Below are 22,387 nucleotides of genomic sequence, written 5' to 3'. Positions count from 1 at the left end.
CGCTGTGACTCAGTTTGCTCATTTGTAAAATGGGGGTAGTTATTATGACCTACTCTGTGGGACTATTGCAAGGATTGAATGAATTAAACACAAATAAGCATTTATTTATTATTTATTTTAAGATTTTTTTCTAATTTATTTTTTAAAGTTTATATATTTATTTTGAGAGAGAGAGAGACAGAGTGAGCCTGCACAGGGAAGGGGCGGGGGGCGCGGAGAGGGGGGAAGAGAGAGAGAGACAGAGAATGAATATCCCAAGCAGGCTCTGCACCATCGGCACTGAGCCTGATTCGGGGCTCAAACTCACGAACTGTGAGATCATGACTTGAGCTAAAGTCAGACACTTAACTGACTGAGCCACCCAGGCGCCCCAACACAAATAAGCATTTAGATTAGTGCCTGCTACATTAAAAGTGCTAAGAATTAGTTATTATTAGGTCGAACCTTATGAAACTGCCAATAGCTGACATTTGGACCTATGAAAACAATGTTGTAAACTTCACCCTGATATAATCATCATTATTCCACTACACCAGGCCAGGCTGAGGGCCAGAATTGCCGAGGGCCCCTCAGACCAGGGCAGAGCCTTGGCCCAGCACTATTAGAAGCTCTCACTTCAAGTGGCCCATGGGTCACAGGACGGGCCACTCTGTCCCTGCAGCACCTGTGCACACATTGCCTCAGGTTCCCTTGCTCAGAGGCCTCAGGAAGGAAACATCTTCAAGTGATCCTCCTGTTGTCAGTTCTGGGGCCCCTCTCCCAGGCAGTATGAGCCCAGATATCTGCTCAGCCAAGGAGAAGCAGGCGCCCTTCCTTCTGGGGGCTTCTGCCACAGCTGGGACACTGCCTTTTACCCCTGCAAACTTTTTTTAAAAAAAAAAAATTTTTTTTATTTAACGTTTATTCATTTTTGAGACAGAGAGAGACACAGCATGAACGGGGGAGGGGCAGAGAGAGAGGGAAACACAGAATCGGAAGCAGGCTCCAGGCTCTGAGCCATCAGCCCAGAGCCCGACGCGGGGCTTGAACTCGCGGACCGCGAGATCGTGACCTGAGCTGAAGTCGGACGCCCAACCGACTGAGCCACCCAGGCGCCCCTACCCCCGCAAACTTTGACACCCCCTCTCCAGTCCTGTTTGCCCATCTAGCTTGGCAGCTTCGCCCACGATTAGCCTATCATGGTTTACTCTGGTAAGTTACACACCACTTAGAGACTTGGGTTCCTAAAGCTTTGTCTTCACTGCTTCTCAGACATTCGGGAGTACATTTCAGGAAACAACATTAATGATAATAAGCACCCTGTTCTGAGGCCGTAGGCCACATATACCATTCTAACTGCTTCACACATATTAACGATTTAATCCTCACGGTAGCCCTGGAGATAGGTACTCACTCCCATTTTACAGGCAAGAAAACCGAGGCCTACAGAGCCAAGTTACTTGCTTCTGGCTGCACACCTAGAAAGGTAGCAGAGCTCAGATCTGACCCCGGGCAGTCTGGCTCCACAGACCGTGGCTTTACCACTGCACTATTCTACATAGTCCCCAACTTTCGAAGGAGGGTCTCTGCTTCCCCCTGATGCCCCTCCACTGGCTCCCCTAACAGGGGGCTCTTCTTCCCTGTCACTAAGGGTGACCAATGGCCGGTCTGCTGAAACCACCACAACTCTCTTTTATTTCTGCAGTGGCTTCGCCTAATTTTTCTTCGAGTCGCTGCAGCTGTTCAGCCCTCAAACTTCTCTCTTCCAGGCTGGGCCAGTATGGCTTTCTGGGGTACCTGTGTTCATTTACAGAGCTTCCTTTGCAGCGACTTAACCACAGGTGGCCCTTCAGCAGTCAGGCTGCGCATGCCTTCTTTCTCTGCACATGTCACGGGCCAGTAGCTCACAATCTCGCACAACGCTCTCGCACCTGCACCACGCTTCTGTCTCCTAAGGGACCCTGCCCATCGATCTTAACACAGCTGGGCACAGGTTTTCTCTTCTTGGCCATAAAATTATGGAACAGTGGGGCTGGGAGGAACTTTGAGGACTGTCCACTTTAATTGCCCATCCTACTTCGTCTATAAGAGAGAGGTGACAGTCCTCGAGTAGTCTCATCGAGGTGTTAATACAGCAACAGACACAAATCCTCATTGTCATTCTGGGGGTTACTGAAGAAAGACCTCAAATCCACCAGATAATCGAATATGCAACCCGGTAAAGAAGAACATCTCTAGTTTTAAAGTCACAGACTATTATGGCCCTATGTTCTGCCAGGATTGTGAATTGCTGAAAGCCATTCCAGGAATCACCTCCACCTCTCAGAGCTAATCTGGGAAGCACTTTTATCACATATGACAAGGCCCACTGAGCCTGGCTCATGATAACTAAATTAGACCTCGTGCTCTTGATGTCCTGCTCCACCTCAACCACATTATCAGAATTGATAGCTCACCCCAGCACGCGGCCAATCCGGCCCCCTTGTGCTCATTCATCCTAGGACGTCACATATGCCGCTCGTTGGCAGAAGCCGTGGCTCGTGGTCAGCTGCCGCAGCCTCTCGGCACCACAGCCAGCATCTGCTCACAGAAGCCCACTCTCTCCTTTTCCTTCCAAAGCCCTTAGTTGGGCAGGCTGGGTCCCGTCTTTCCGTCTATCTGCTAAAGAGACTTCTGTTCTTTAACCACCTAACACCAATTACGGAGAGGTCCAGCCCAGGGGTCACAGAGAGATGTTGCTGCTCTTGAGAACACCTACGTTATTAGAACTCAGAAGAACATTCAACCTTCTTTGGCTTCCTCCCCCCCCCCCCCCCCCCCGCTTTTAAAAGAGCTTTATGCCCATTAAAAAAGAAAGGGAGAAAGAAAGAGAAAGGAAACTGCTTAGTCCAGAAATGTGCAAAGCAGAAAAAGAAAAGCCTATCGCTGCCCCCCAGAGATAACGACCATCGAACAACCTCCAGGCCTCTGTGTCTGCGGACTGCAGGGCCTCGCAATCTGTCCCCTCGACCCCCAATTCCCCATTCCCCCTTTCCTGGGCCTCCTGGAGCAGCTGCCTGGCTTTCCACCACCCAACGTGTGCCCTCCAGTCTTCTTCACGTTCCCCAGCCAAGGCTTCCCGGACGCCTCACTCTCCCCGGCCGTCCCCTCTGCCCCCTTTGCTCTGTCCACCTCTCCCCACCAGCCTCCTCGGGAAGGTGTGCCAGGGCTCAGGCCCGGGGCTCTTCCCTCCTCCGTCCACACTCACTCCTCATCTACTGTCCTGGTTTTAAGGACCATCTAGCCAAAGGCTCCTAAACGTGTGTCCAAGCTCTCTCCTTCTCCAGCTCCAGACTCCTAAGATTTATTTGCCTACTCTAGATCTCCATTCGGGTGTCTAAAAGCACTTCCGATTTGGCATGCCCAAAACTGAACTCCCGAAATTCCTCCATAAGCCTGTTCCTCCTAGACCCTTCTCATAAACTGAGTCATCCTGACTCATCCCTCTCTGTCCTACTCTACACTCGACACATCAGGAGATCCTGTTGGCTCTATTTACAAAATATAAGCAAGATCTGCCCACTTGTCACACCTCCACTGCCACCATCCAGGTCCAAGCCATCCTCGTGTCTCACCTGGAGGACTCCAACAGCCTGCTGGGCAGTCTCCCTGCCTCTACCTTCGTCCACACCTACAGTCTACATAGAAGCCAGAGCGATCCTTTGAAAATGTAAGTCAGATCACGGCCCTCCTCTGCTTACGACCCTCTTATGGCTCCCCTTCCACTCAGAGTGAAAGCCAAAGCTTACAGTGGCTACAAAGTCCTCTGTGATCTAGGTCCCTTGTGACTTCTCTGGCCTCACCTCTTCCTACTCTTCCCCTGGACCACTCTGTTCCAGGCCACCACCATGATTCCTTAAGTAGCCCAGGGAACCCCACTGTTCCCTCTGCTCGGACACTCGTCCCCCAGATGTCCATGACTCACTCTCTCACCTTCCCTGAGCCTTTGCTCAAACATCTCCTTCTCAGTGAGCCTATCCTGTTGTATTTGAAATTGTAAACTATCTCTTCCCTACCACCTAATAATCCCTTTATCCTGCTCTCCTTAAAATTTCCTACGCTTTTGTTTATTGTTAAGTCTCTTCCCAACCAGCATGTAAGCTCTATGGGAACAGGGATCTGTCTATTTTGCTTTCCAGTATATCCTATGCCTTCACCAGTGCCTAGCACATGGCAGGCATTCAGCAAATGCTTGTCAATGAATGAATGAGACATCTCTTAGGCCTGCCTAGCTGCTCTGCAACCTTTCTAGCACTAATACCTATTAAAAAAAAATACACACACACACACACACACACATACATGTATACGTATACATATATATTTTTTAAGCTTATTTATTTATTTATTTTGACAGAGAGAGAGAGAGAGAGAGAGAGAGAGAGAGAGAGAGAGAGAATGAATCCCAAGCAGGCTTGGTGCCGCCAGTACAGAGCCCAACTCCAGGCTTGATCCCATGGACCGTGAGATCATGACCTGAGCTGAGATCAAGAGTCAGATGCTTAACTGACTGAGCCATCCAGGTGCCCTAAAACCCTTTTCGTACTGAAGAACTCTGGGGCTCACTGACTTGGCCCATCGGCCTTCTGAGCACCCTGTCTCCTTTCCTCCTCTCGGCCAGGTACCTGCCATTGCACCTTCTACCTGTGCAGCCCCACTAACGGAATGGCTCCCGCTCTGATGCTCATCCCAGCCCAGGCTAAGCTCTTGGCCACTCACCTGAAAGTCCTCCTCATCCAAGATCTCTTTTCTCCACTTGATCAAGAAGGCTGCGCACACGTAGAGATGAAAGTGGGAGAACCCTTCCGGTTCAGACTGGGAAGGGAAAGAACGGTTAGGTCTCCAGGCCCTGACAAGGAGCCGGCTCTAGTCCTCTCGGTCCCGGTCCTCCTGCGAGGTAGGAGCACAGCAAGGCACTCCTTTCACGGCTGGGCACACAGAGGCCTGAACAGACTCTGTAGAGGCCCTGCCCATGAGGCCAAGGCAGACACAGAAATAGAAAGGAGGTAGGGGCTTCTGAGCAGCTACTCTCCACCAAGGCAGGGAGCTGGGGGCCTCAGGGACAGCCTGGCATGGAGAGGGCAGGGGTCCCCTCATACCTGGTATGTGTCCCATAGGCGGATGGTGCAGCGAAGGGGAAGCTCCCGCATGAGCAGGTTGTTCATCCAACGAAAGGCAAACTGTAGGTATTCGACCTCGTACCTCCTGAAGTGATTATGTACCTGCTCTGAAACAGAAAGTGTCATTGGCCCCAAGACCACAACCTAGGGGACTGACTGGACCCTGAAAGGGTCGCATGAGCCAAAAAGGCAGTTTCCATCTCCTTCTCCCCCCTTCTCCTGGGGAATACAGGCACAGAAGGGCCGAACTGGCATCCGACTGTCCTTTATGTTGGATTCTGCCATCTCACAGCCACACCACATGGGTAACCCAGTCCCACACTCGGCAAAACTATTTTAACACCCATGGTGACGCTCTGGGTACCTTTCCTCCTTCACAGGGCTCCTCTGGCCATAAAGCGGCAGACGTGAGGTTCACTTGGCTGCTTGACCCCATTACTCTTCAGAGGAGGAGGCAGAATGGAACAGAACCATGGGGGTCACCTTGGCCATCCTCCTGCCAGTGAGGACTTCCTCCTCAGCATCCCTGACAGATGGCAGCCAGCAGGGACTTAAACACTGCCAGAGAAAGAGGTTCACTGACTCCATCAAGGGCAGCCTCTCCCACTGATGTATTAAGTGATTCGCCAGAAAGTATTCAACAGAAACTAGCTCCTTCCTGACTCCCACCCTTGGTGTTTGTGTGGTGTTCTGGAACAACCCCAAACAAACCTGATCCCTGTTCTACATGACAGCCCTTTAAATAGTGCTTAACAGCATTAAAAAAAAAAAAAAAAAAAAATATTATCCTCCTCAGTTTCCTAATCTAGAAAATGCAAATAATTATTCGTACCTCAGAAGATTCGGGGGAGGAGAAAATGAGAAAACAAAAGTGCTCACAGCAGCACCTGGCATGTGGTAAATACGTAAGACATACACTTTTTGAAAGAATAATAACAATAGTTATTTCTGGGGAATAGGATTTAAGGAGGGGGGAGGATGTTTACTTTTCATTTTGTGCTTCTCTGAATTGTCTTAATTTTTATAATGTCTATTACTTCTATGATTCAATGAAACAATAAAGACATATACATTTACCAATCCAATATCCTAAAGTACTATGCCTTTACTTATCAGGTATTCGCGAGGGCAGAAAAAACAAGGAGAGGGCAGACGGTGGCAGAAACCACAGCCCTCTGCCCTCCGGGCCCACGCTGAAGCTCACGGCTAGGTCAGGGCGAGAAGGGGGAAAAAACCACCTCCGGACGATGTGTCGGAAACAACCGTAAATCAGCAAACAAGACAGGAAGACGGAAATCTTGTCATGAAAGGAAGCTGGAGTGAGTGGCACAAACCAAGGAAGGTTTTCAAGAAGAGAGAAGCTGGGGAAGGAAAGAGAAAGATACGCGGTTTTTGTATGGGGGCGGGGTGCCTTGATGAGGCACAAAATCCACACAGAAAGCCAGGAAATAAGGTTTATTAGTTGTGTCGTGTCTGGTAGAGTCCTAAAAAAGCTCTACAATGTAAATGGTGCTACGGAGCCCACTTAACAGAAGACCTTGCTGTGAGGTTCTAGGCTATCTTTATGAAACTTAATTCTGACTTTCTCTTTCTGGGCCTCAGTTTCTTCATCAGCCAAGAGCAGGGCTTCCCAGCTTGCCTTTTAGTTCTAACATTCAATGATTCCAAGCCAGAGCCGAGGAATTACTGGAGGGCTCTCGCCCCTCAGAGACCTTCTGTGCCAGGAAGAGTCATGTCTCACTTCTTGCCCCCGCCACCCCCCACCCCCACCCCAGCCCAAACTAGTCGCAGAGAGCTGTGGAAAGGCCTGCCAGATATCAGCCAGACTAGAGGACTCTGCGTCAAGCCCAGGAATTCTGAATGACATCACCACCTGAAGGACAAGGTCAGAGTACAGCTTGACGCTAGAAGCAAGGGAGAGCCACAGGAGGCTTCAGAGCAGGAGAGGGACGGAACCAGGATGGTGCTCTGGAAAGATGCAGTTGTATCACAGAAGGTTTAGAAGAGGAAAGAGTACAGAGGAGGCAAGTCCTTATAGGAGGAAGCTGCAGAAATCCAGGCATGGCTGGATCAGAGCTGTGGCCAGGGAAATGGAGAAGAAAGGGCAAATTTGAAAAGAAGGAAAAGGGAGGAAGGGTTGGAAAAAAGAAAAAAAAGGGTGAATGTGAAGAGAGATGCTAAAAAGAATGGACAGAACTTGGTGACAAAAAACAAAGGGGAAAAAAGAACTCGAGGGGCCCGCAGACCTCTCGCCTCCCCTTCCTGCCGACGTGTGGAAGGATGCGCGCGCGCCAACAGCCCAGACGGAAGTGGAGAGGGTGGTGGCAAAGAAGCGGGCAGAGGAGAGGCCCCCACCAGCACAACTGGCTGTGTCGGAACCATACCGTGCTGCTACCAGAGAATCCCTCTTCTTCCAACCTACCATCAATCCGGCTGACGAGCTCTTCCAGCGCCTTGACCTTCTTCTGGATCCCTGGTTGTGCAAAGGTGTAGTTATCCTGCAAATGACACAGAGCCCGGGATGAACAGGGACTCCAAAGTCATGCTACAGCTCTCGAGTTCACTGAAACACGTTTAAAAGCACAAGCTGTTTTCCACAGCTGGTGCCCGGGTTCTGGAGAACAAAGGAATCTACAGAACAGCAGAGGGTGGGCAAATCCTGATGGAGCCCTGCGCTGTGGAGGAACGAGGAAGAGCCGTGCTGGGCAGTGGCGGGGGGGGGGGGGGGGGGCGGTTTGCTTCTGGCTGACGCTGAGGAGCAGTAAGGAGCTCAAAGGCCAAAGGCCTGCAGGGAGCCCCTGGACCCAGGGAGCCCGCATGGGCAGAGCCGGCTCACCTGGATCCCATCTAACAGCTTGCTCATGCACCAAAAGCTGTCGGCTTCAATGCTTCGAAGCACGTCCTGAGACAAATTGGTCACGTCAAAGTTCTCCACGTCCTCTTCTGTAAAACAAAAGGTGAAGAAAGTCCAGAGGTCTTCTCTAAAACATGGAGAAAGCTAGAGACTGGGATCTTCTACGGGGTCCTTCAGGCCAGGGGACAGCCAGGCTAAAGGGATGCGAGGAGTAAGGGCCTGTTCTCCTCCCCTGGTCAGGTGGGCAAGCGGGTCCCAGGAGAGCTCTTGAGGATCTCGTTACAACACTGAACAGGCCACGTCTCACACTGGTTCCGCCGGGTCCAACATATCTTTCTCGGCTGTATTCGTTCGTTGGGCTTTAGGAAAAGATATTTCAGGCCTCATGCTCAGTGAGCTACATACCCGGACCCTTGGAGGTGGTCTGGAAAAATTCTTGATTTCAGAAATTCAGTGACCTGTCTAGCATACGCACACCTGCATGGACTGAGAAAGGTGGGATCAGATGGACCCTGTGATTCATTTTTTTTTTCCTTTGGCCCCCCCATAGTTCATTTTAAAGATAGAATCTCCATTTTCTGACAGACCCACTGCGGAGACCACTCAGAAATGAAGATGAGGGTGTGAAGGCAGATGGCTCGAGCCTGACGGAGCTTCTGGGACTTAATTTCACCAGCCTGGTAGGACCTAAGCTGGGTTCCGTAAAACATCAAACCTATAGGGTACTCCAGAAGAAGGGCGTTCCTTAGACAAGTACGGTTGAGAAATGGCAGTCTCATCTTGGAGATTCACAAAGATCATAGCGAACAAAGGGATTTGAGAAATTATAACAAATTTTGCATTAAGTAAATCTATTTAACCTTTTTTATCCAGGACTTCCCAGGCTTCTTTAGCCACAGGACCTCTTTTATTTATTCTATTTTTTTAAATGTTTTTGTTTTTCTTTTTGAGAGAGCGAGAGTGCATGTGTGCATGCAAGTGGGGGAGGGGCAGAAAGAGAAGGGGACAGAGAATCTGAAGCAGGCTCTGTGCTGAGAGCACAGAGCCCGATGTGGAACTCTAACTCAGGAACCATGAGATCATGACCTGAGCTGAAGTTGAACACTTAACCGACTGAACCACGCAGGCACCCAGGGACCTCTTTTAGAGACCTCTTTTAGCTTCTCGTGGAAAGCCCACACTAAGTAATAGTAGTGAGAACTAGCCTGTCTCTGAGATCCAAGTGGGGAGAACATCAGAAGTGCTCTAGAAACCTGAAGAAGGAAAAGGCCATGGGATGTGTCCTTCCTGCCACAGAGGTGGGAGTACTAAGAAGGCTCTGCTTGCCAACATGACAGGCCACCTCAACCCACAGGCCCCAGCATGCCTGGCAGAGGCCATACATGCAAATGTTCAGGCTGGAGTTCTGTGCCAAAGGCGGCTTTTCTCCTTAGACCCACAGCCTTATTTTGAAAACAGGATGTTCACTGCAGTCCCACGTGCTGCAAAGACACAGGCATCTGACAACATATATTCAGAATCCAGCCCTTTCATTTATGAGAATTATTACTACGACCTACAACTAACCCCCCTTGGGACAACATGTAACAATTTGCAGATTTTCATTCTGTATAAACAGCATTTTTTAATGGACATCAAAGACTGTAAAAACCCTTTTGAGGGGGTTAGGGTGCTTTGTTAGAAAAGCTATAATCCTGGGGCACCTGGGTGGTTCAGTCAGTTGAGCATCCGACTTTGGCTCAGGTCACGATCTCACAGTTCGGGAGTTCGAGCCCTGAGTCGGGCTCTGTGCCGACAGTTCAGAGCCTGGAGACCGCTTTGAATTCCGTGTCTCCCGCTCTTTCTGCCCCTCTCCCACTCGCGCTCTGTCTCTCTCCCTTTCAAAAATAAATAAACATTAAAAAAAAATTTTTTTAAAGAAAAAAGGAAAAGCTATAACCCTGGAAACAACCTACAAGCTCAACTCCAAGTACAGCCACAGTTAATACATGTAAAGTGCTAACTATCGGGCCTGGCACACAGTGGGTACAATATAGTCTATTTCAGATGAAGCTCATCAAGAATTTGTAACGACAAAGGAAAGCGTGTCACAGTGTTAAGGGAAAAGAGCAAGACACAAAATTATTTATGGTATACTCTCAACTACTCTACATACAATATTTATGTGTGCTTATATAAGCACAGAGGAAAGACAAAATATACCACAAGGTTTACAGTGTTTATTCCCTAGGTAGTAGAGATAAAAGATTTTTATTTTCTTTAAGCTTTACTCGACTTCTCAAAATTTCTACAATAAGCATAATTTTTATAGTCGGGGGAAAAAACGTACATTATTTTAGAAAAGAAAGGGCTACAATTGACTACACCTGTCTTTTATCACCAAAAAGGAATAAAGGCTTTGTAAACTAACACTAAGCTTGCAGAAACTAAGACTTCAGATAACATATAAAGGTCCACTTGAGAAATCACATGAAAAAAAAAAAAAACCACAACCTTCTAAATAGCATCCCCCCCCCACCAACTTAAATACCTACTATGTGCCATATACATACTATTAAAGAATACTGAGCTCTAAGACCTAGTTCAGAACCTTCCTCTTTTTGCTTCCTATTACATTTCTGAGACCATCCCGTACCCGCAGCTCGCTGCTCCACACGCCTTCCACCACTTTACATGTCCACCCCCCTAGGGACAGATAGCAGGTGGCTCCGACTCCCGCTACCACAGACAAGGCCCTGAGAGACGACCCCCTCCAACCCTGAGGAGTTGGTGCTCTGAGCCACAGGTACAGGCAGCGCGCTCCCCGGGGCCAGCCCAGCAGCGATGAGGAGAGTGCCGCCTCCTGGACCGAGCGCGGCTGCTCACACTAACTGTCCTAGGCAGGAGCCCCCCTTTCAGAACGGGGCTGGAAGAAAACCGTAAGACCCACAAGGAAGGCTCAAGACCGAAACCACTCCTGCCGCTCCCACGCATTTCCCAAATGAGGATCCAGGACTCCATGATCATTCGAGGAGTCCTCTCCATCCGGGGCACTCTGCAATTCCAGAACACCACAGTGGAAATGTAACTGGGAGTGGGAACTATCCACCGCAGAGTAGCAATGGGGGAAAAGAGCCTGGGTCACCGAGAACGGGGAGCACAGCTACTGTATCAGCCCTGGCAGCCTGTGGCGTTTTTGTCAGACTGAACGGCATGTGGCTAAGAGTACCGACTCTGGAGCCAGACTCAAGTCCTGGCTCCGTCACTCGCTAGGTGTGTGGCTTTGGGAAAGGACTTTACTTTGGTGCCTCAATTCCTTCCCTGTTGAGGTGGTAATACCCTACCAGTGTCACAGGATACTGCAAGGATTAATACATGAAATGTGCTAACAACAGTGCCTGGCACGAGAAGCATGACGTAAACGTTAGCTGGTATTATCGTTATTAAAAGAGGCCCAAGCAAACCTCCATCTCTTTGGAGCCTCTGTTATTTTGGATCTCTGTTATTCGCAGCCACCCCTAACCTAACTCCAATATGTACCTTAAAGATTAGCTAATTTTCAAAGCCTTCCGTTTCCCCCATTTGGTCTAAAGGAGGAAAAATCTAACAACGTAAGGTCTTAAGTCGGCAAGATGCCACTCTCAGGAGCTGAACCGATTCCAAACCATTAGCTGTCCAGGAGCAGAGGGACCAACAGACAAGATGCTGAGCCCTCTTTGGGGGCCTCGAGTCAGGGGCTCTGTCTCTCCGTGTGCCTGGCCTGCGCATTAGACCTTTGTTTTCACAGACGGTGGGACAGTTCACCAGCCCTTCAGGGAGTGGGAGGAGAGTTTTGTTCTAGTGTTCTGCCTGCTGGGAGGATAAAATTCACACATTCAGTCAAAAACTGTGAGCTGAGTGCACCAGCAAAAAAGCAGCAGAGAAAGGAAGGCCCAAATGCTCTCTGAAGAGCTTCATTCAGCATAAACAGTCTGTTCAGGAGGATCATTAAACATTCCACTTGAGAAAATTCAACATATAATTGAAGCTGGAACGGGAACCCATGCCAGCAATGTAGTCTCGAATGGGGGCAGCGTCTTTGGTTGTCATTACAGAGCGTACAACAGCCAGAACTCCGACTGGAGGCAATGAGATTTGAAGGATATTTTCTGGCTATTTTAAAAGGCAAAGCATCCAAAAAGAGGAAACCCAAAAGCTCTTGATAAGAATCAAATTGCCCACTCTGGGCTCGACGAGAACGTGTCCATTTATTAGCTGATAAAACGTACTTGAGCGGTGACTCTAGTCGAGTGTTTATTTTTCTGAGAACCCCAAGTCCTGGGCCCGACATCAGGCTCGTGTATGCCTCAAACACTCAAAGACAGCTTTGGGAAGAACTAGTTGTGCTTAAACTGACAAGAGTAACTCGTCTCTTTGCCGCTCTAGGCATTTCCCAGGAGCCATCTGTGATTGCAGGGCAATTTCTAGATTCTGTGATCTGTTGGGGCAGAACGATTCGGCCCGACTGGTGGGCAGGAGAAGATTCAAGGCATCAGACTGCAGATAGCCTTTCTCCTTCCTAAAGCCTTTGGTTTGCCTGATTCCTGTCTTTATAGTTTTAAAACTAGACACATATGAATACCTTACATAATATTTTCTGAACACAAAAGTAAACTGAGGAAAGGGAAAAATAAAATGTTGGTCACCCATCTAAAGCAGCTCATAAAATAAGAACGTAAATACTGCATCCAGAAAAACACCGCTTTAAGAAAAGTGTCAAGGGATTCAAGGTGTCACTTGCACGTAATTATTTTTAAGTGGTTCAAAATGCGACATAAACATATTACTGGGCACGATTCATCTGGCATTTTCAGGCAGGTACACGATGGCAGCAGCCAAAGTGAGGATGTCACGGCAAACTCTAGTACGGGGAGGGTGGAGGGGCTCCCGGCTAATTCCTGGAGGGTCAGACGACCTGGCAGAGCAAGGAGGGTAAAGAGAATTGGTCTCCTGCAAGGAGGAGGTCAGACGGAAGACTTCTTCTGAGGCTCCGACAGAGCAGAGACCCGCAGGGAGTCGATTCTGGTTCGTGAGGACCACGCCGCAGACCGTGAGAGAGGCGGCGTGCTGTCTCAGAGATGCAGGGAAGCAGCTGACCAGCGAGCCCTTCCTGACACTGTGCCTGACGGTGTAGTGACTAAAAGGTAACTGTTAACTCGGAATGACACACGATCTCTGGCTGTTCACTTCTTAGCGTGGAGCAGCCTGAGCACACGTGCATCATGAGACCCTGGTTAAAATTAATTTTAAAAATCAACATACCACCCCATTTTTTCTACTTCCCTGTATTACTTTTACTTAGCAAACGTTACTGACTCGGGGTTACCCCAGCCTCTTGGCACTGGCTGTGGGAGCCCAGATTACATAAACCCGGACTACGTATTTGAGTTAATGGGCCAAAGAAGGGCCAGGTCCAGCAAACACCTAACCTTCTAGGACCTGTCCGAAGATCACCCACAGAGACAGGCAGCATGTCCCCAAGACACTGTGGATGCGAACAGGCTTGGGGAGTCCAGGGCCCCCCACGTCAGCTGCTCTGAGGCTCTTCGTCTGGGCTCAAACGCCTTGAGTATGTTAGCTGTCACCATCTCTCCTCTGTTACCATTTCTCGCTGATTCCTGGGTCAGATGCCAGGCAGACAGAGCGAGCAAGCAAGCACGTGCCACTCAGCTCACCGCCCGCGAGAGAGCAAGCTAGGTCTCAAGGTTCCCGAGGCGATAAGCCACAACCTGCCCTTGGAGAACTTCCCTCCGACATGAGAGGAAATCCAGCATTGGACGTCCCACCAAATGCACACACTGCTCTCAAGTGTCAGCTGGAGGTGGCTCAGCTCAACACTCTGGCGGGGCTACACCCACATACGTGTGTGTGGCCGGGAAGAGCCTCAAGTATTCCTCAACCGCCTATCGTGTACAAGGCTGCTTCATCCAGGAAGACAGGGCCAGGAGGCACCTTGAGGAAAGCATCCAAAAACGGTGGGCACTAAAAAATTCAACATCGGGGCACCTAGGTGGCTCAGACAACCAAGCATAGAACTCTTTAAAAAAAAAATTTTTTTTTAATGTTTATTCATTTTTGAGAGAGAGAGACAGAGAGACAGAGTGTGAGCAGGGGAGGGTCAGAGAGAGAGGGAGACACAGACCCTGAAGCAGGCTCCGGGCTCGGAGCTGCCAGCACAGAGCCCAATGTGGGGCTTGAACGCACAAACTGTGAGATCATGACCTGAGCCGAAGTCAGACGCCTAACCGACTGAGCCACCCAGGCGCCCCTAAACATATGACTCTTAATTTCCGCCCAGCTCATGATGTCAGTTTATGAGATGGAGCCCTGAGTCAGGCTCTGCGCTGCTTGGAATTCTCTCTCTCTCTGCCCCTCCGCCACTCTTTCTCTCTCTCTAAGTACATAAATAAACTTAAAAAAAAGCTTTCTTCAAAAAATGTATATTAGGCTTCACTTTAAAAAGCAAACAAGTAATGTCCTCTTAAGACGATAATGAAAACCCACCATTACGAAATAAGTTTGTCCAGTTTCATCTTTGGCCTCCACTCCTCACCAGACAGGGGACAGGATGAGTAGGGTGGCTATTGCATGCAAAGGGTCAGATATGAGATAGAGAATAAGGCCTCCCAGGAACTGACAGCATGAGCTGGAGTATAATCCACAACAGCCCAGGACCAAGACAAGGAGGCAGTGTCCATGGTACCTGGGGGAGTACAGGGAGTTATTAACAACACCCCCTTTTCTCTGAAAGTGAGTGTTAACTATCAGAAACTAACTGCATGGCCAGCCCCTCACCTCCTTCAGGACCTGACACAAACATCCTCTCCTCAGCGTGACTCTGGCTCACTGCCCTGTTTAGGGCCTGCTCCCGTTTCCACGCTCGCCAACAGGGCATATATCTCTGCTTCACTTTTCTCCATAGCACTTATCACAATCCAGCAAATACTTTACCTGTTTTTCTATTCATTGTTTCTGCTCATCAGAAGCTAAACTCTATGAAGGGATTTCTCTTTATTTTTTTTTAATTGTTTTTTAAACATTTATTTATTTTTGAGAGACAGAGAGAGTCAGAGCACAAATGGGGGAGGGGCAGAGAGAGAGGGAGACACAGAATCTGAAGCAGGCTCCAGGCTCAGGCCTGTCAGCACAGAGCCTGACATGGGGCTCGAACTCACGGACGGCGAGATCGTGACCTGAGCTGAAGTCAGACGCTTAATCAACTGAGTCACCCAGGCACCCCATCTTTATGTATGATTTATTTACGGTAGACGACACATAAGTGCACAGTTCTGTCTCGACCCACGTATACATCTGTGTAAAAGATGCCTCAGTCCTTGGGCACCTGGATGGCTCAGTCAGTTAAGCATCCAACTTCAGCTCAGGTCATGATCTCACAGTTTGTGGGTTTAAGCCCTGCATTGGGCTCTGTGCTGACAGCTCAGAGACTGGATCCTGCTTCAGATTCTGTGCCTCCCTCTCTCTCTGCCCCTCCCCCACTCACACTCTGTCTCTCTCTCTCTCTCTCTCTCTCTCTAAAAATTAAATAAACACTAAAAATTTTTTTAAAGATCTTGGTCCAAATAGAGAACATTTCCAGCACCCCAGAAATTTCCTTATGTCTCTTCCCAATCTCCCACCATAGTCAACCACTGCTTTGATTTCTACCGCCATGGATTATTTTTGAACCCCATTTGCATGGAATGATACAATGTGTCCTTTTTTGGAATCTGACTTGTTCAACACAGTGGTTTGGGGATGGTTTCTTCCATGTTGTTGTGTTTATTGATAGCTCATTCTTTTATTGCTAAATACTAATCCACTGAATTTTCCTGCTAACAGATATTTGGGTTGTTTCCAATTTTTGTCTATATGAATATAGTTGCTATGAATATTCTTGTACAGTCTTTTGGATACTGTAAGCTTTCGTTTTCCTTGAATAAATACCTAGCAGTAAAAGACTGTGCTTTTTCTCTACTTTATTTACTTATGTTTGTATCCCTAGTGCCCAGAGCAGTGCCCGGCACAGTACAGATGCTCAATGAATACTTGCTGAGTGAGTAGTGCTACTCCTGTCTCCATCTCTTAGAAGAGATAAAACTTCTGGCTAATTCAGCACAGTATCAAAATATTGTAATTCACTGCCCCCTGGCGGCCAATCCTAGCAACGCCGTACTAATTCCTAATTATCTTACAAAGTTAATCGTGAACTCTTCATTCTCTCATTTACCTAGACATGTATGGAGTGCCTATTTCGGACATCAAAATGAAAGCACTAGGAATCTAAGATATTGAAAATAGCCTCTAGTCTTAAAGAATCATATAATCTGGTGGCAGAGGGCAGGAGGACAATACAAACAACAACCGGCATGATGAAGTGCTATAGAAGAAACATACGGGGGTTAGGGACACAGCACTGTTGTGGGGGCGGGGGCACTGCGAGGGTAAGTCACAAAGATTAGCCCAGGGGAGAAGAAGGACATGGTGCAGGACAGGCTTTAGATTAAAAATGTCAATTTGGGGCGGCTGAGTTTAAGGGGTGTGGGAGGGAGCAGATCCCACAGGACCTTGCACAAGCTAGGCAACCTGGACACACTTGAACCTGTACGTGAGGGGATGTTACTGGAGAGCTTTAAGTAGAGGAGCCGCATGGGCAAGTCTGTATTTGAATGGTGTGTAAGACGGACTTGAAAGGGGATAAAAGCAGAGAAGGGGAAACACACGTGGCCATTTCAGCGACCCAGGTCTGACCCAGGGCAGTCACAGAAGAACAGAGAGCAAGGCACATGTAAGAAACGTTTAGGACATAAAATCATCAGAGGCTTGTAAATGATTAGATATAGAAGGGTGAGACTCACGCACAATTCTTAGCATTTCTGACTGAAGAGTCAAAAAACTCTGCCAACTGTGAGAAAAGAGTGGCTGGGTCCAGGGAGAGAAGGAGTCGGTAAAACACAGAGTGTGAGGAGCCTAGGGGTAGCAAAAATTGCAGGCTGTCCCCAAATAACTGTTCCCTTTTACGTCTTGGTGAAGGGACCCCTAAAGAGTACTGGCCACCTGGGATATAGACTGTTTTCTGGCCAGCTATGCTCACATGACCAAGTGTAGACAAAAGAGATTCAAACCTAAGCACCAGATACAACTTTGGGAAGTGTCCTTAAATGGAAAGAGTATTCCTTTCTTCCCTTCCTTCTCCGTACTGGATGGAATACAGACGTGATGGCTGGAGCACAAGTAGCTATCTTGGATCACAAGAAGAAACCACATGCTGAAAACGGAAGAACAAGAGTGAGGAGCCTGGGTCCCCGATATGTTAGGGCAGGCTAAGCCCTAAGATACAAGCCCTGGACTACTTACCTGTCTTTTTTTTTTTTTTTTTTTTTTAATTTTTTAAAATGTTTTTATTTATTTTTGAAGGAGAGAGAGAGAGACAGAGCATGAGCAGGGGAGGAGCAGAGACAGAGGGAGACACAGAATTCAAAGCCAGCTCCAGGCTCTAAGCCGTCAGCATAGAGCCCAATGCGGGGCTCGAACCCACAAACTGTGAGATCACGACCTGAGCCGAAGCCGGACGCTCAACCGACTGAGCCACCCAGGCACCCGACCTCTCGTCTTTTTATATGAGAGAAATGAAATAAGCTTTTCTGTCTTGCTTAAGATCCTATTATTTGGGGTTCCCAGTCACACATAGCCAAGCTAGCCCTAACTGATCATCTACGACGCATCCAAGTGCAAATGTCACACGGGGGCCTGGACTCGTAAGTCAGAGGTCTGGGAAAGACTTCCCTTCTGGGAGTTCCATCGCCATGATGCTTCTGAAAACATCACGCTTCAAGTAGAACTTGAAATGAAAATCCTACTATGCTGCTTCATGCAGACGAGAAGAGGGAGAGCTATTCGATACTGAGGGTTTCATTTTGTACTGATGGAAACCACCAGATAGATACCACTCTGCCTTTGGAAACAAGACGGGTCATGAGCTCAGCTCTTCTACAGGATTTTTTCATATGCATCACTCAAAAGTTGCCAGTAAGCAGTTTGTTTTGATGAGGACCACTCTATCAGGTATGGTGGACCTTAATATGTTTGGGGCTAGATCAATAATATTGTATAAGCGCAAACGTTCTTGTGGATGAGAGTTTACAGGTATTCTGCGGTCTCAGGGATCACAGGCCAGAGACTAGATCTCCTTTAGCACTGTCACCCTGGGCCCAGACACAGCTGGCTTAACCAGAGATAAGCTTCTATGTGAGCAGCTGTCTTCAGCAGATAAAGAAGCTGCGTGGGGGCCAGGCTAGCTATAGACAGCTTCTCTATCGACTCAGAGGGAGTCACTGGATCTCCGTTTTTAACTCTTTTTACAACAAACATGACATACCACGAAGCAAGCTCAGGTGCTACTTTATAGACATGACGGAGGTGGTACAGTGCAAATAGGGGACGAGAAAGGAGAGAGGCTCTGATAGAGCAGATCCTTCAAGCTATGGTTCAGGGAGATGGGGCAGTGGGCCAAGGCTGCCTGGTGGCACCTGCCCAGGATGACAAAGGCAAGAGTCTGGCTTATCCCACAGGTGAAAGATACCTGAGGCCTCCTGAAGCAGGGGTGTCAGAGCAAAAGACTTTTACAGTAGCTGCCTTATTAGGATACAACACCATTAGAGAAGGGGAGGAAAGAAGCATTATTACCTAAACAAGAGAATTATTTTTTTTTTAATTTTTTTTTAATGTTTATTTATTTTTGAGACAGAGAGAGACAGAACATGAACAGCGGAGGGGCAGAGAGAGAGGGAGACGCAGAATCTGAAACAGGCTCCAGGCTCTGAGCGGTCAGCACAGAGCCCGACGCGGGGCTAGAACTCACGGACCGTGAGATCATGACCTGAGCCGAAGTCGGACGCTTAACCGACCGAGCCACCCAGGCGCCCCCCTTTTTTTTTTTTAATATAAGCTCTATACCCAACGTGGGGCTTGAACTCACCACCCCAAAGAGTCACTTGCTCTACTGACTGACCCAGCCAGGCACCCCAAGAATTATTCTTAAAGGCCATAAACAATATTGTATCTCTGTTCAAGAAGACCTTGAAGCTGGGGAGGAGTCTGAATGCCCTATTTCTTTAAAACGTAACTTATATCCATCAACTGGTGAATACATAAATAAAACGTGGTATATCCACACAATGGATATTTGTATTTGACCAAAAAAAAGGAATGAAGTACAGACAGATGCTACAACATGGATGAATCTCGAAAACATGCTAAGTGAAAGAAACTAGGCACAAAAGACCACACACTGTAAGATTCCATTTACATGAAATGTCCAGAAAAGGCAAACCCATAAAGACAGAAAGTCGATTAGTAACTAATTAGGGGTAGAGGGGATGGGAAGCTTGAGGGTGATGGCTAAGGGATACAGGCTCTCTTTTGGGGGGTTATGAAAATGTTCTCAATTGATTGTAGTGATGGTTACACAACTCAGTATACTAAAAACTACTGAACTGCACATTTTAGTGGGTGAATTGTATGGTATACGAATTACATCTCAATAAAGCCACTACAATAAAAAAGCCCACAAAACTTAATTTATAAACTCACTGTAACTCCAGTAAAGATTCTAAAAGGTTCCCACTGCCTGAATTTGGCAGGTTGATTCTAAAGTTCATGTAGTGGACAGAAGAAATGAGCGGACATTTCACCAAAGAAGACATCCAAATGGCCAATAAACACATGAAAAATGCTCTACATCATTCACCACCAGGAAAATGCAAATCAAAACTGCAATGAGATACCACCTCACACCTGTCAGAATGGCTAAAACCGAAAACACAAGAGACAGCAAATGTTGGCGAGGATGTGGAGAAAAAGGAACCCTCGCACTCTGTTGGTGGGAACGCAAACTGGTGCAGCCACCGTGGAAGACGGTATGAAGGTTCCTCAGAAGGTTAAAAATAGAACTACCCTATGATCCAGCAATTGGACTACTCGGTATTCACCAAAAAAATACAAAAACACTAATTCAAAGGGATACATGCATCATCATGTTTATAGCAGCATTATTTACAATAGCCAAGATATGGAAGCCCAAGTGTCCATCAACTGATGAATGAATAAAGAAGTGGTGTATACACACAATGGAATATTATTCAGCCATAAAAAAAAAAGAATGAAATCTTGCCATTTGCAATGACACGGATGGAGCTAGAGTGTGATTATGCTAAGGGAAATAAGTCAGTCAGGAAAAAACAAACACTGTATGATTTCACTCGTACGTGGAATTTAAGAAACAAAACAAATGGGCAAAGGGAAAAAAAGAGAGAAAGGCAAACCAAGAAACAGACTCTTAACTGTAGAGAACAAACTGATGGTTACCAGAAGAGACATGGTGGGGAGGATGGGTGAGACAGGTGACAGGGATTAAGGGAGCACTTGTCACGATGAGTACCAGGTGTTGTATGGAAGTGTTGAATCACTATACTGTACACCTGAAACTAATACAACTGTTAACTATACTGGAATTTTGTAATGTATTTTTTAACATTTATTGATGATTGAGAGACAGAGAGAGGCAGAGCATGAGCATGGGAGGGGCAGAGAGAGGGGGAGACACAGAATCCGAAGGAGGCTCCAGGCTCTGAGCTGTCAGCTCAGAGCCCGCCATGGGCCTCAAACTCACAAATCATGAGATCATGACCTGAGCCGAAGTCAGATGCTTAACCGACTGAGCCACCCAGGCGACCCTATACTGGAATTTAAAATAAAATTTAGAGGGGCACCTGGGTGGCTCAGTTGATGGTATGTCCCATTCTTGGTTTCGGCTCAGGTCATGATCTCATGGTTCATGAGATCGAGCCCCACATCAGGCTCTGTGCCGACATCACGGAGCCTGCTTGGGATTCTCTCTCTCCCTTTCTCTCTCTGCTCCTCCCCTGCTCTCGTGCTCTCTGTCTCTCAAAAATAAATAAACATTTTTAAAAAATAATAAAAATTAAAATAAAATTTAGAAAGGAAGGTAGAAACATAAAAATAAATTAAAGTTCACACGGAAGAAGAGCCAAACCAAGTTTTTAAGAAAGATGGTGAAAGGGACTGGCCCTGGAATAATGACAAAACACACTACAAAGCTCAAAACCCCAACTGTGTGCTGTTGGCATCGAAATGGAAATAAGTGGAACAGAATAAAGAAGGAGAGCCATGTAAATAAAGGAATTTATGTTGTATTACCAAGAGGGATTTCACACCAGTGAAGAAAGGATGCATTATTTATAAATGGTGTTTGAAACAATGAACCATTCAGTTGCACAGGAACTTTAATCTCAACCCTCACCATTCAGGAAAACAAATTAATAATGAAATTTAAAGAGCTAAATGTAAAAACAAACCCACAAGAGTATTAGAAGAAAACAGGAGAGAGTATTTTCATAATTTTGAGGTGAGGAAGGAAAGACTTCCTAAGCAAGATACCAAACCCCTAAACCATGAAGGAGGAGTGGTCTCCTTCGTGACCTCAGCACCATTTGCCAGGACTGGTTTACTTGTTGTTTGCGAGCCCCTCCACTAGAGGGCAGAGCCCACCTCTGTCATTTTAGCCTCTCTATCCCCTGGCAGGCAGCAGGAGCTCAACAAACACCTGTCAAATGGGCAGATTTGACTACATAAAAATCAGGATGTTCTATATAAGGAGACACAATCAACAAAGTTAAAAGACAAATGATAGTCTGGGAGAAAAACAATATTAGGCTGAACCATATAAAATTCTCATCTGGCAGTGGGGGGGTCAAAAATGGTTGAATATTAGCAATTTTGTGTGGTATAGCCTACTATTTTTAACACATACCAGGTAAAGGAGGAATATATCTAATCTACAAAAAGTTTTTACACAACAAGACCAACAATCCAACAGGAAAAAGTGGCAAAGGATCTGAACAAGCAGATCCCCAAGAAACAAATGCTAATATGTACACAGAAGAAAAGATAAACAACCTCACTCACGAACAAGCGGAACAAAAACAAACACAAACCGTGGTTTATTTGCCAGATTGGTGAAATAGAATTAGATTAGGATATCTAGTTCTGCTAAGGATATGAAGAAAAGTGCACCCCACGCTAGTGGCTGGAGTATAAACTGGTACAAACTTAGAATTTAGACGTGTAATTTAAAAGTACCTAGGGACGCCTGGGTGGCCCAGTTGGTTAAGCATCCAATTTCGGCTCAGGTCATGATCTCACAGTTCGTGAGTTCAAGCCCCATGTTGGTTGGGCTCTGTACTGACAGCTCGGGGCCTGGAGCCTGCTTCCGATCCTGCGTCTCCGCTCTCTGCCCCTCCCCGCCTCATGCTCTCTCTGTCTCTCAAAAATAAATAAATATTAAAAATAAATAAGTAAA

General features: G+C 47.3%; 1 protein-coding gene across 3 annotated transcripts in view; it reads right to left on the bottom strand.

Annotated features, from left to right (window-relative positions):
• TBC1D22B (TBC1 domain family member 22B) overlaps positions 1–22,387 on the bottom strand; it is an 82,150-nt gene that overhangs the window by 15,840 nt on the left and 43,923 nt on the right. For 2 of the 3 annotated variants that reach the window (XM_045498034.1, XM_045498033.1), the window contains exons 9-12: positions 7,975–8,081; positions 7,561–7,636; positions 5,118–5,245; positions 4,738–4,833 (exon numbers count right to left, since the gene is read on the bottom strand). In XM_045498034.1, the coding sequence (XP_045353990.1) occupies positions 4,738–4,833; positions 5,118–5,245; positions 7,561–7,636; positions 7,975–8,081 (407 nt within the window). Of the gene's footprint in view, positions 1–3,593; positions 3,657–4,737; positions 4,834–5,117; positions 5,246–7,560; positions 7,637–7,974; positions 8,082–22,387 lie in introns of all 3 variants that reach the window. The other variant, XM_045498032.1, reaches the window with a different exon arrangement.

This window comes from Leopardus geoffroyi, chromosome B2, assembly GCF_018350155.1.
Source record: "Leopardus geoffroyi isolate Oge1 chromosome B2, O.geoffroyi_Oge1_pat1.0, whole genome shotgun sequence".
NCBI classification, from domain to species: domain Eukaryota; kingdom Metazoa; phylum Chordata; class Mammalia; order Carnivora; family Felidae; genus Leopardus; species Leopardus geoffroyi.
This window is presented reverse-complemented; position numbering and strand designations above follow the sequence as displayed.